Here is a 14,350-nt window from a genome sequence, read left to right on the forward strand (position 1 = left end):
TGCGTTATACTCTGAAATCTAGTATGTGCTGCATGATGTGTCCCATAAGAGGGAAGATTTTGTGAGGGAAATGGATGTAGAACACACCTTAGTACACAGAATTGTTTCAGAGGATCTAATCGCTTAGCCTGATTTTTCAATGATATTGAATGTCAATTAAATTAAATTAATTAAATTAAATGTCCTAGATCACAATGTGTGTGTGGGGGGAGGGTGCGTGGCAGAGGGGCTGCTTTGTGCCGAGTCCTTGCCTTCCATGCATGTGGCCCTGGGTTCCAATTAGGTGCATGCTGCCCTTTCCACCCCTTCCCCACCCCCGTGGGGGGTTACTCCACCCCTCATCTTTCCACTGAGCATGTGGTGTGGCCCCTCAAATAAAACATAATTACAAGGCAGAAAAAAAAAATAAGTGCGATTTAGAATCCCCTCCCGTCTCCGAAGGAACAGACCTCCACAGCGGCATGGATTAGACGTAGTTCTATTCCAGATTACCGTTTTGGAGGCCTTGGGTGGAGGGGGAAGTGGGTCATGGTTTTGGAAATCATGGGTTCGGGCCCAGGTCTTAGCGCTTCACCTAAGCGTCTGTGCTAAAACTCGACCCATCCCCACGGAACCCCTCAAGTGCTCGCTCTAGCCAGGGAAATCCAGGCGCGGGGTGTCGGCGCCTCCGTCGGCCGTCGGCGGGGCAGGGCCGGGCGGGGTGGCCGCGCCTTTGTTGACCGCCGGCCGGGCCCGGCGCGGGGGCGGCGCTTCTGCCCGAGGGGGACCCGGCCCGCGCCGGCTCGGACCAGCCGACGTACGTGCGGTTCGGTGGGGGGGGCGGTGGGCGAGGCCGTGACCCAATAAAGCGGGCCGGGCCGCCGGGAGGCCCCGCCCGCGCCGGTTCCGGCCACTGGCCGCTGGTCCCGGCCGGCGGCAACTCACGCGCCCGGTCCGCCAGGGTGTGAGCGCGGCCGGGCCGGAGGGAGCGGGGCGGCCCGGGGGGAGGGGGGGGCCTGGGCGGACCGGAGCCGGAACCGGAACCGGAGCCCGGCGGGGCCTGGGCGGACCGGAACCGGAACCGGAGCCCGGCGGGGGCCTGGGCGAGCCGAAGCCGGAACCGGAGTCGGAGCCCGGCAGGGCCTGGGCGAGCCGGAGCCTGAACCGGAGTCGAAGCCCGGCGGGGCCTCGGCGAACCGGAGCCGGAACCTCTGTCCGCGCCCACCCGGGCCTCGGTGTGCGGGAAGCGCGGCCCCGGAGCCCCGCCCGCCGCCGCGCGCCCGGCACCTCCTCCGCGCCGCCCTCCGCGCGCGCATGTAGCCGGCCCGGCGGGGCGAGCACGCGATGGCGGGTACGTGGCCCGGGCGGCGGGCGCGGGTCCCGGCGCGGGGGCGGGGGCGGGCGGCGGGCGCTGACCGGCCCTTTCTTCTCCCCGGCGCAGACCTCTCGCTGCTCCAGGAGGACGTGCCCGAGGACGCGGACGGATGTGAGTGGTCGCGGGGGACGGCGGGGACCGTTGGGGCCGCGCCGGGGGCCCGGGAGGACGGGGCCGGAGGCTGCTGGGCCCGCGACGGGGTGGCCCCGGGACGGGGCCTGTCCCGAGGGCCGCCCCCCGAGACCCCCAGCAGCGGGTCTGCCGCCTCGGAGGAGAAGCCGCGAGTCTGCAGAGTCGGTCATCACAGCCCGCCAGCACCGGCCCCGGGGAGGGTCCCGGCCCGCACCCCGGCCAGCACCGGCCCCGGGGAGGGTCCCGCACAAACCCCGGCCAGCACCGGCCCCGGGGAGGGTCCCGGCACACACCCCGGCCAGCACCGGCCCCGGGGAGGGTCCCGCACACACCCCGGCCAGCACCGGCCCCTGGGAGGGTCCCGCACCTACCAGGCCAGCAGCCGTCCCCAGGGAGGGTCACGGCACACACCCCGGCCAGCACCGGCCCCGGCACCCCGGCCAGCACCGTCCCCGGGGAGGGTCCCGGCACACACCCTGGCCAGCACCCGGGACGGCCGGTCCCGCCCGTGGGCGCTTCCCGAGCATCGGGAGATGATCGGAAGGTGCCCGAGTTTGATAACCAGAGGCGGATTTGTTGTGTAGGGGGAAGCCTGTCCGATGCCGAGATTTCCTGTGGTTCATGCCTAGGTAAGGAACCCAAGACAACCGCGGGTGGAAAGCTCCTTCTAGATACTGCGAAGCTTTGCGTTAGTGCTGTGCTTTCCTTGCCCAGGTTGAGGTTCTAAATTCTCTGCGTGAAGGGGAATTGACAATGGAGGTGAATTCCCCTAACATGTTGACTGTTTTAAAAGTAAGTGACCAGTATGCAGACTTTGGCCACCTTTTGTTTGTTTTTGCTATTTTCTTGCTTATTTAAAAAATCAAAATTCTTTAAAAGAGCCATATTCAAGTCGCAAAGTATAGCTCTTCTATTTCACTTAGTTATTACCTTTCTTCACTTTTTGCTTATTGGAAAATTAAAGCTGTTATTTAAGGCAGCTCTTGATTGCTGGCAAAAGTGAGGTTTGAGGGGGGCAGCGAGATGGAGAGATGGTACAGTGTGTAGGGTGCTTGCCTTGCACGCAGCCAACTGGGGTTTGATTCCCCCACATTTTAATTTGGTCCCAGAGTCCACTAGGAGTGATTCCTGAGTCCAGAGCCAGGAGTAACTTCTAAGGCACTTCTGGGAGTGGACCAAAATCAAAACAAAAAAAAACCCACAAAACAAAAAAGTTAGAATTGAGCAGTGACCCTGATTGTTTATAAGAGCCAGGGCGTGGGTTCTTGTATTTCAAAGCTCTAAGACTGCCACTGGTCAGTCCGAATGATAATAGTTGACTAGCTACAGCATTTGCACGGCTGCCCACCAGTGTTCAATCCATAGCTCTCCATATGCTTCCCTGGCTCCCCTGAGCACAGAGCCAGGAGTAAGCCTGATCAGGGCCGGTATGGCACTTCCTCTCCTCCCCAAAAGCTTTGAAACAAGTGCTATTTCGTATAAGTAGAAGATACTCAGCGTGTGTTTCTGAATGTCTAGAGGAAGAACTTGTGCATTTGAATGTATTTGCACATAGGTGCCATCAGCTCATGAACTCTGGTGCCATCCTTGAGTCTCAGGCAGAGTTTAGAGGGCAGGGCATACCGAAGAGAGCCTGGCAGTCCTTCGTGAATGTCCAGGTGTCTGCTGAGGGCCCAGGAGGGCCCAGAATAAAGCTGAGAGGAAGATGTTCCCTGGCTAGCGGTTTCCAGTTTCCACATAGGCGTGATGCTAAGGGGCCAAGGCAGCCTCAGGCCTGGATTAGTTGGCGGACGGCTCCAGAGCCGGGCGGCTTTCTTCTGGTCCCGGCCTTGTCGCTGTGGCCTTGTCACAGACTGCTGCAGCCCACTGGCTCTCTCTAAGGTTGCTCACTCATTTGTACTTGGTTGTGATAAATATTACCTGTTCCAGTCTTACATGCATAAACTGCATATGAAGCACGTGCAGCAGTACCTGGCAGGGAGCAATCAAGGATCTGTGTGAAGAGCAAGGGAGGCTTAAAAGCACGGAGCCAAGGAAGTGGGGGTGTGGCATTAACTGTTACCGGAGAGTGACTAGGTGGCCCAGATGCCGCCAAGGCTTGGAGTAAGCTTATCAGATGTGTGTTGGGCCCGGCAGTGGCTCAGAGGACCGAGAGTGCACCTTGCACACGTGAGGACCCAGTCTGACCCCTCGTCACATACTCAGTGCCTCCATCCCGCGCTTGTTGGGTGTGTTTATTGTGGCACATGGTACCCCGACACGAGTAGCATTAAAATCTTCATCTGTCAGGGGCCAAATATCATTGTAATTGGCCCCTGTGAACCCCTGGGGTAGCTCCCCGAGGAGATAAAGTGTGCTTTATTTGGGGAGAAAGAAAAAAACAGATCTTTGAAGGCACAAGTAGTTTACTGTATAGTTTGAAGACATTGTTAGAATAATTGCTAATTTTTCTCAGCTGCTAAAGGTTTGCTAGTTTTAACAGAATTTTCAGAAGTATGGGCTGGCTGAACTGATGGCCAGTGAAAAGACTCTTAAGGTATCATCAGTTGAGGAGGGAATCTGGCCGTAGTGCTCGGTTTCGGACGAGACGAAGGGAACGGAAGGGCATAGCTCATCCTGGAGGGGGAGTGTATCGGAGCGGAGCGGTTGGGGGGCATGGGGGTGTCAGGACCCAGTCGCCCGCCTTGGCTCATGCTCTTGTCTCTGGCGGCCGTGGGGCTGTGGGTCAGGGACCTTGCCGCTGGACTAGGCCAGGTCACAGTCAGCCCCGGGTGCCGGACTCGAGTGTCTGCTCCTCAGCCTGGTTGCCATGTCTGAACGCAGAACTTAGACTGAAGGAGGAAGGGACAGTGAAGTGCCGTGGATGTACAGGTGAGTCAGCAGGCGCTCTGCTGGCGGGCAGAGAGTTCCCAGGCTCTGATTAGAATCTCAGGTCACTTGGAGGTGTTTACGCTCCAAAACCTCCATACAGAATTGGTGGAAATGTTGATAGAATTGGGGAAAGGATTCCTCAGTCAAGGACTTGACTTGATCAATAATCTTGGAGAAAAGGAAACAAAATACCAAATACGTGAAAAATAGTACATGACATGTACATGTCAGAGGGTCATAAAGGTAAGTACATACAATTATTAGGTACTATTAAAATTAGATTTAGTCGTGTGTCAGCTCTGTATTAAGAAACATGATGTGAATTTTGAAGTGAAAGCAAGCTAGTCACTTGGATTGCATATCCCTTAGCTGTGATTTCAGGTTGGGGAAATTTTCTGTTCCTGGAGCAGCAGGAAACAGTCAGAATGCAGATAGACTTTCAAAGGTAGTTAAAATTTCTTTGGTCAGTTTTCCAAAGATGTAATTTGGAGTTATTTAGGGTATGAGGTTTCTAAAAATGAACAAGATAAAACTTAAGATACAGTAGGATTTGATGAGTTAATACTTGTAAAAATAATGAGAATATAAAACTTTTGCATAGTAATGTTACAGAATCATTCATAAAACTTCATTCTTGTATAAGAATGATCATTCCACTCAGTAGCTTTCACCCACAGAGTGTCTTCCCAGAGGCAGTTGGGGGTTATGGAGGCTGTGGTATTTGGTTTTAACACACAGAGACTGCTGATGCTTGAAGGGACAAATATTTTTTCTTAGAATAAGGCTCTTCAGTCCCAGTAGCCTTTTTTTCCAATATCTGCTCTTGACTCTAAATACTCAGTTTTATTTTATTTTATTTATTTATTTATTTATTTATTTTTGCTTTTTGGATCACACCTGGCGAAGCACAGGGGTTACTCCTGGCTCTTCACTCAGGAATCACTCCTGGCGGTGCTCAGGGGTCCATATGGGATGCTGGAAATCGAACCCGGGTCGGCCGCGTGCAAGGCAAATGCCCTCCCCGCTGTGCTATTGCTCCAGCCCTAAATACTCAGTTTTAAATACTCTGTTTTCTTAAACTACACAGTTTACTACGTCAGACTGCCGAAGGTCACCATAAGCAGTTTGTTTAAACCTCTGCTTAAAATATCCTTAAATTATTAATGCATGCTGCTTATGTTTTTGGTTGTTCTTTTCCTTTTGGACCTTTTACACCTTTTTATATCTTTTAGCTATAACTAAACAGTGATGCCTTTGGGGACTATGGTGTGGAATATACCATGGATTAAGGTTTAGAATCAATCCTCTTACATTATATTTTTGGACGTGAGGGCAGTGTTGAAATTGAGTGACTTAACAAGGGATCTGGAACTAATCAGAATCCTTAGAACCCCTAACTACTTTTTTGAAAAGCAAGTTTTATAAACTGTGTAAACTCTTTGCCACCTGGGAAAGGGAGAAGCCCTTTATTTTATTTTATTTTATTTTATTTTATTTTATTTTATTTTTTAATAAAATAAAACCATAGTTGGGGCTGTATCTATTTCATGTGCCCAGGGAATTGTGTAAAAACCTTTAAGAAGGAGGGTGTGGGGAGCACCCCAGGAAATGCCGTGATATTTAGCAGTGCTGTTAAATAGGGACTTGGAAGAGTGAGTCATTAAGACTCGGTAGCATGTTTTAATTGCAACCAACCAGAATAGACAGGAAAGATAATTTTATTTTTGTAAAATAATGTATTTAAGGATAGTATTGATATCCTAGAGAAGGATGTTCCGGATGGTTTCAGTGGTCCTACATGTGTGTGGTCAGTAATTGATTCCTTGGTGACAATTCCACATCTGGAATTTTCCTTTTGAAAAGCAAGAAAAAGAGGGAAGAGCTTTGTTTTTAAGTGTGTATGATAGCTGTCTAGGCTTGCAGCTACATGACTGAAAACTCACAAAATGAGTGGTTATTGTTCTTTCTGCCTGTGAAAAGAAGCCCTCTTGAGGTCAAGTTCATCTCTGCCATTGATGTTGGAGCACGGGCTGATTTCTGGTTCATTTGTCTCTGTTCTTCTTATCAAAACAAAAATACCATATTTTTTATTAAACTATTGTTATTGTACCCCTAATTTTGTTGTATGTTTTGTTATCTTGTGTATTTCACTTTATTAGTTTTATTTGTTTGAGGGTCACACCTGGGGATGCTCAGAACTTCTTCCTGGCCCTGCTGTCAGGGCTCTTTCAGCAGTGCGTAGGGGATCTAATGGCTGGGGGTCAGGCCCAGGTTGGCTCTCGCCAGGCAAATGCCTTACTGTACTATCGCTCTGGCCCTAGTTTTAATTTTAGTTAGTTGTGTTTTGCTTTTCTCGGCCACACCCAGTGGACCTCAGTTCTTGCTCCTAGCTCTGTGCTCAGGGATTGCTCCCTGCAGGGTTGGGACCAGATGAGGGGCCGGGGATCGGAGTGCAGGCACCGTGCCTGCTGTACGATGGTGCCAGCTCCCCTCCTTTTTATTTTTTAATGACGAATTGATTCCGTTGGGGGCGGAGGGGCAGCTTGAGGGCAAAGCACACGCTGGCGTGAGTCAGGCCCTGTGGTCTCCTCCGTTCTCAGGCCCCTTGATGGCCCCCAGCTCTGCAGCCCACACCCCCCTTTTATTTTTGCCATCAGCTATGTAATAAAGGAAGAAGTCTCCAAACTTAAATTGGGGTCTTGTTTTTATCTTAATTTGGATCTGGAAGTAATCCTCATTTAATATCTGAAGATGGGTTGAACAGACCTGGGTCTCGCGTGGCCCAGACCTGGCAGATCACCAGGACACCCCCTCTTGAGGTGTTGCCGCCTTTATTTTGGCCACAGCCACTTCCTTCATCATGCTCCTCACAGACGTAGGGAAGAAGTCTCTTGCTTGTTTTTATTTTTTTTTATTTTTTTTTAATTTTATTTTATTAAATCACCGTGTGGAAGATTACAATGCTTTCAGGCTTAGGTCTCAGTTATACAATGCTGAAACAACCATCCCTTCACCAGTGCCCATATACCACCACCAAAAAAAAAAAAACCCACACAGTACACCTCCCATCCTTCCCCCCCCCCCCCCAACACCCTACCTTGTAACTGATAAGTTTCATTTTACATTCTGTTTACTTTGGTTACATTCAATATTTCAACACAAACCTCACTATTGTTGTTAGGAGTACCCCACTAGATTCAGACCTACTGTGAAGACAAATAAGGTCGCGCGACTTTGACACAAAGTCCAGGGAGATTTCTTCCAGGTATTGGATCATTGCAGGCTTGAAAACCCAATCTGTGGTCGTCTTAATATGGCGGACACCGCGCCCTTCATCCCCGGAGAGAAAGAGGCAAGAGAGAGAAATACCTTTCCCCTCTTGGGCGGGCACGGGGCCGAGGCTTAGTTCTCAGGCTGGAGACACTCTGCGAGGAGTTGCCCATGCCGAAAGAGGTTTTGCTGGGTCTGGATTCACGCTTGTGCAGCTGCAGAAAGGCCGCACATGCGTGCGGCCCCCGGGATCACATCTTGGTGGTCTCTTGCTTGTTTTTATTATGCTGTGCACATTTCACCTTTTTTTGGTCAGTCTTAATCATAATTAAAATATTGATAAAAATTAATTTATGTTTTTAATTGGTGGATCTGTGGATTGAGAGAATCTCATAAACTTCTAATAAAATCGGAGCTGCTCTCTACCTCGAGTGAGCCAGCGATTCCAGAGCTGCAGATGGTGAATGCTGAGTGGATCATCACTTTCATCACAGGCATGAGAATGATCGGGCTCAAGTGCTTCTGTACAAAGGGCATGTGGTAGCTAAGGCCGGAATACAACCCAGAACCTGGAGATGTTGATGTCCTTTGCCTTGATAGCATCTCATGTAGCGCTTTAGCTCGCTACAAAAGGGTGATGGGAGAAATTTCTGAATTTTGTTAATATTGTAAAGCGCCATGTATCGTCATGCTGTGTGTTGGGCACCAGGACCTCACCTGGGCCCTTCTCATGTTCCCACTGCAGGTTGGAGTTCCACAGGTTGACAAAGATGGGACTTCCCAGGGCTTATCTCTTGGCTAGTTTGCTCAGTCACCTGTCTTGAAAGTATTTGGCTTAAACCTGCTTACCAATTTATATCAGTTTTTACTACTTTATTATTTTACATATTTATTACTGTTTACTGTTGTGCTCTAATACAAGTCCAGTTTTGCTTCCCCTTAATTTATCACTTATTTAGATCCCTAAGTCTTCTAAAAATTATGGGGGATTCAAAGGTACTAGCAAGTATTTGGGGGTAAGATAATTTTTTGTCTTGGGCACTTCCTCCTGTCTTAGAAACGTTTGACACCAAATGCTATAAATACGTTTTTCCTGGTGTTGTGACGCCCTTGCATCTGAGGGAGATAGTCATTGTTTGGCGTGAGTGTGAGCTGATAGACCTGAGCCTGCCTCCCTCGGTGTAGCATCTTGCACACCCGCCACTGTCCTGGAGGAGGGGAGTGTGAAGGGGAGACTGAGGGAAGCATGTGCTCAGGGCTCACTCCTGCGGGCGTGGGGGGCTGTAGGGAGTGCCAGGGATTGAGCCTGGATCAGTCCCTCCGAGGCACACCCCCTCCCCACCCCCACACTGCATTCTCTCCAGTCCCTACGTAGCAGAGGATGTTAAAGGACCCATTTCCCCCTAGTGCGTCTGTGACTGTCACTTCATTTGCAGTATTGATGCACGTGTGTTCTTCAGGATAAGTGGGAGACTCTTAGTTAACAAGAAGCAAGACTGCTTCTGTTAGGGGTGTTTATGTGTACTTGGGAGAGGGGGACTTAGCAGGAAAAACAGCTCAGAACACTTAATTAATTAATTTATTTTTTATTTCAACACCAATTGTTGGAATAAAAGCAAGTGTGTAACGTGCGTGTGTGCGCGCGCATGCGTGCACAGGCCACCCTCCCCTCTTCTCCCACCAAAAAAAAACCGACCTGCAGGGAACTCAGTGGTGGAAGAAATCTTAATTTGAAACAATAGGAATCGCTTCCAGTGTAGTATTTGTAAATAGATAAATTTAAACTGAGGTCAGGCTGTCAGAGAGGAACAATGCAGCCCGTAGACCCGGGAACTAGAAGAGCTGTCGGCCTTATTGCAGTAGAAAGAGGTTTCTCCAGCAGGGCCAGCATGCGGGGGCGACAGTTAATGTGACCCAGATCATGGGAGCTGCAGCACTGTGGGCTGGAAGGATGGAACAGAAGGACCGAGGTCCAGCCCGCAGCACCCCTTCTTTAACCCCGAGCCCTCCCAAGAGTGCTCCCTGAGCACAGGGACTGAGTCCTGAGCACCGCAGGGTGTGTCCCCAAACCACTGTGAATAAATAAATAAATTATGGCATTAGGAAGTTGTACCTTGATTCAGACTGCAGGGGGCGTTTAAGGGTGGGTGACGGTGACAGAAGTTGGAGGGAGGCCACGTTGATGAAGCGTAGCGATTTGGAAGTGAAGTTCTGATTTGTAAGCTGGACTGAGAGGAGATGGACTGAAGAATCCTGTATTTTTAAAGTTGATTCATATATGAGTACTTACACAATCAGAGCCCACCGCAGGAGTCGTGCCCATACCACAGTCTGCGTGGAAGTTAGGTCTTCTCTCCGAAACCCACCCCCAGCACCTCCCGGGGCAGGCCCTCTTTCAGAGTTGTCTCTTGTGGCATTCGTGCAGAAGCCTGCTGCTTTAGTGACCTCTCGGACCATGGACTATGTTCCTTTTCATTTTTCCCCAATCTTATTTTCATGGAATTGTTGGTAATAATTTATTACATTGACTATTCCAACACCAATCCCACCTCAGTAACACCTTCCCACCACCATCCAAACCTGTCCCCCCAAATAATTTATTCTGTATGGCTTGTTATGAATAATGCATTAAAATGATCCAAAAAAGTTTCCATAGAGGGAAATGTGTGAAGATTGTTGTGTCCCACCCTAGCACCATTAAGCCCTTGAGACTGTGTTCCTTTAAATCCAGGACATCAGATTCATTATGTTTGTCTCGGTTTTGTTATTTGACATAATACAGGGCAGAGGTCTTCAAATAATTGCTGTATGCCATCTAAAATTTTGGAACCTCTTATTTTAAAATTTAAAATTCATTTTTTGAAGTAAAGCTTATTTTTATTTAAAATGGAATCTGAGTACCAGAAAACTTTGCTCCCCACTACCCTTTTAAACATGAAATTGTTTTTCATTATTTTAATCAAGTATTTTAATTTTTAAGCAGATATTTTGTTGTTGCTGGGTCATGCCTGGCAGTCCTCAGAGACTACCCCTGACTCTGTGCTCGGGTCACTCCAGGGGTGCTGAGGAACTTTGTATTCTGAACCCTATGTGGGCTCCCGTGTGCCAGGTAGCACCCAGGCCACTGAGCGTGTCTCCAGCCCAATCCTTTCCTTTAAATTTAAAAATAGACTCTTTACATTGGAATTGAAAAATCCTTTTTACCCAAGTAATATGAAATAAATTAGTTATATGTATGCCGAGGGGATGAGCTAGGTGGTGGGAGGGAACCCAGGGATATTGGGGAGGGAAGGAGACACTGGTGGTGGGACTGGTGTTGGAATGTTGTATGCCAGAAGAAACTGTCATGAACAGCTTTGTAAGTCATGGTGTCTCAATAAACAATTCCTGGAAAAAAAAATCAAATCTTTTCTCTTGTCTTATCAGTTACAGCACAATTTCTATACATTTTTATACTTGAAAGTTCTGGTTACCCTATCACATTTTTGGTACCAGACTTATGTATCACTGTATCACTGTCTTCCCGTTGCTTATCGATTTGCTCGAGCGGGCACCAGTAACATCTCCATTGTGAGACTTGTTGTTACTGTTTTTGGCATATTTAATATGCCACGGGTAGCTTGCCAGGCTCTCCGAGAGGGATGGAGGAATCGAACCCAGGTCGGCCACGTGCAAGGCAAACACCCTACCCGCTGTGCTATCGCTCCAGCCCACCAGACTTGTGTATATAGACAAATTAGAAATTTTAACATTTTTAGCCTGCTAAAAATGACTGCTAAAGCTTTTCTGTTTCAGAGATGCTTGTTCTTTTCCATGCCAGGACACGTGCACGGTGCGTGCCCGTCCACTGAGCCTCGTGTGTGGACTCCTTCACTCCTCATGACCACCTTAACTAGACTCTTAAAAGGGATTTTTGCAGCAGTCATCTCTCAGTGAAGGCTTGAAGATTTTTTTAAATTATGTATTCATGGGGGAATAGTTTCTTTATAGAATAAGATAATAGCATCAACTCCTTATTTTTAAGAGCTAAAAATCTTGGGATATTTTGTGGCTCTTGTTTGGGAGCCACATTTGGTGTTGCTCTGTGTGTGGGGGGGGGGTGGGGGCGGGGGTTCAGTTGCTGCCTACTCCGGAGGTATCCCACCCAGTGGAGTGAGGGGGTCGGGGAGGCCAAGGCCTCGTTCTGGCAGGCATGCACTCTAGCACTCGGGAAGGTTTGTGGACTTGGATCAAAAGAGATGTTAGTAGAGTACATATTTTTCCTTAAAGATTTTTTTTTTTCCCCCAAGATGGGGGGCTTGGCAGGAAGACACATCTGACTGTGCAGAGGGCTGACCCCTGGCTCAGTACTCAGGGGTCACTCCTGTGATTCTGTGGCCCAAATATGGTGCCGGGGATTGAATTTTGGTGCTGGGGATGGAACACGAGGTACCTTAGCTGTTCTGTTATCTGTCTGGCCCACCTCGAACTTATTTGATATCAAAAATGATTTTATTTTTGTTTTGGGGAGCCACAGCCAGCAAAGCTCAGGGCTCTGCACTGAGAAATCACTCTGGGCAGGACTGGTGGACAAGGGACTGTGTGGCGTGTTGGGTATCGAACCCAGGTTGTCCATCACTATGTTGTATTACTACTAACTTTGAAATTGATTTTTCACTGCTTGCTCTCTCTGTCTCTCTCTCACTCACACACACACATTATTTTTTAATTTGGGTTTTTTGGCTACACCTGGAGATGCTCAGAGGTTACTCGTGACCCTGCATCCAAGCATCACTCCTAGCGGAGCTCAGAGGCCATATGGGCTGCTGCTGGGAATCAGATCTGGATCAGCCCCATGCAAAACAAGTACCCTGCTTGCTGTTCCGTTGCTTTGGCCCAATTTTATTTTATTTTATTTTATTTTATTTATTTTTATTAAATCACCATGTGGAAAGTTAGTTTCCAGGCTTATCTCAGTTATACACTGCTCGAACCCCCGTCCCTTCACCAGTGCCCATATTCCACCACCAAAAACCCCAGTATACCTCCCACCCCCCACCCCCCCACCCCCACTTGCGTAGCTGATAAATTTCACTTCATTTTCTCTTTACCTTGATTACATTCCATATTTCAACACAATATTCACTATTGTGTTGGAGTTCCCCTCAAAAAAACAGCCCTGCTGACAAAGAAGCATTTGATAGTTTTCCATTGCTGAGAATGAAGGGCTATTGTGGCCGCGCGGTTTAGGATTTCTGCATTTTAGTACTTTAGAAGTTAAGTCCAGTGAGATTTATGTTAGAAATTGCATCATTTCCCTTCCTGGGGGAGCATGGGGCTATGGCTTAGTTCACAGTCTAGAGACATTGGTGGAAGCAGTTGCTGGTACCCAAAGTAGTTTGCTGGCCTCTGGATCCTGGTCATCAGCAGCAGAGCGGCCGTACAAATAAACATGTGGCCACTCGGGTCGCATCTTGGCAGAGTGCGCACCGATATCACCCCGGCCCAAGACTGTCCACACGAGTCTCGCTGTTTTAAGTTCCATCCTCTTTTTTTTTCTTTCCTGAACCACCAAGTTCATACCTGCTTAAAAGTCCTCATAATATGGCGGACACCACGCCGCTTTCCCCCAGCAAGGGAGAGCAAACTGAGAAAGATCTTTCTCCTTCTCGGCTGGCATGGGGCTCTGGCTTAGTTCACAGTCTAGAGACATTGGTGGAAGCAGTTGCTGGTACCCAAAGTAGTTTAGCTGGCCTCTGGATCGTGGTCAGCAGCAGCTGACTTGTACGTGTACAAATAAACATGTGACTAGCCCAATTTTAATGTAGAAAAAAAGCCAAAACTGTTGATACAGTTTTTGAATCAATAGTGATTAGATAGCAAAGCTGAAATACTAAAATCAATAGATACAGAAAATAAATTTATGTGAAAATTGTCATCTGATTGTAGTGTTAAGACCAAAGTTGATTTTTAATAAACTATTGCTTTCAGTTATTTTGACTTTTTTTTTATTAAATCACTGTGAGATAGTTACAAAGCTTTCATGTTCAAGATTCAGCCATACAGTGATCCCATCCCTCCGCCAGTGCACATTTTCCACCACCAGTGTCCCCAGTATACCTTCCCCGCAATCCCAGTCCTCACCCTGCCTCCATGGCAGACAATTTCCCCAATACTCTCTACTTTTGGGCATTATGTTTTGCTTGAATTTTCCCACCACCATTCAAGCCTACCTACCTGCCGGGGCAGACGCTTGATCATTTATTGTCCATTGCTCATTTTGAATATCTTGGGTGTCATGGCCGCGCGCTTCTGGAATCCTAGATTGTAAATGGTTGGGTTCCAGAGACATTTCTGTAGGCGCTAATCCATTTTGGGATTCAGTTGGGTGTCTCTGGACTGGTGTGCTAAGATGGCCTGTGGAGGCACATTGTGGGGGTGACAGCCAAGCCGACGAGCGAGTAGAGAGGGTTGGGAAAGGACAGCCTGGTGCCTCTGCAGCCATGTGGCATGGAGATTCGGTCCTGGAACCGACGTACAGGAAGCTCTTGGTCCCCAGGATTCCATCTGGAGTAGGTGGGGAGACTGCACCTGCTCCATCTGGAGTGCCCCTGTGAAATTGGCCCGGTATGGGGCCCGGAGAGATCTCTGGTGCTGGTGTCTTCTGGGACTCCCTGCTGTGTCTCTGGCTTTTGATCTCTTTCCAGATTTATTTATGGGTCTCTGAAGCAAGGCCAGTAATAG

The 14,350-nt window shown here is 48.8% G+C and overlaps 1 protein-coding gene across 4 annotated transcripts in view; it reads left to right on the top strand.

Annotated features, from left to right (window-relative positions):
• The first annotated feature begins 1,034 nt into the window (after nt 1–1,034).
• PPP4R1 (protein phosphatase 4 regulatory subunit 1) overlaps nt 1,035–14,350 on the top strand; it is a 51,887-nt gene continuing 38,571 nt past the window's right edge. For 2 of the 4 annotated variants that reach the window (XM_055126803.1, XM_055126805.1), the window contains exons 1-3: nt 1,035–1,330; nt 1,421–1,465; nt 2,071–2,115. In XM_055126803.1, coding sequence (XP_054982778.1) covers nt 1,324–1,330; nt 1,421–1,465; nt 2,071–2,115 — 97 coding nt within the window. In that variant the 5' untranslated portion in view covers nt 1,035–1,323. The remainder of the gene's footprint in view (nt 1,331–1,420; nt 1,466–2,070; nt 2,116–14,350) is intronic. The other 2 variants (XM_055126804.1, XM_055126806.1) reach the window with 2 other exon arrangements.

Source organism: Sorex araneus, chromosome 2 (genome assembly GCF_027595985.1).
Source record: "Sorex araneus isolate mSorAra2 chromosome 2, mSorAra2.pri, whole genome shotgun sequence".
In the NCBI taxonomy this organism is placed as follows: Eukaryota; Metazoa; Chordata; class Mammalia; order Eulipotyphla; family Soricidae; genus Sorex; species Sorex araneus.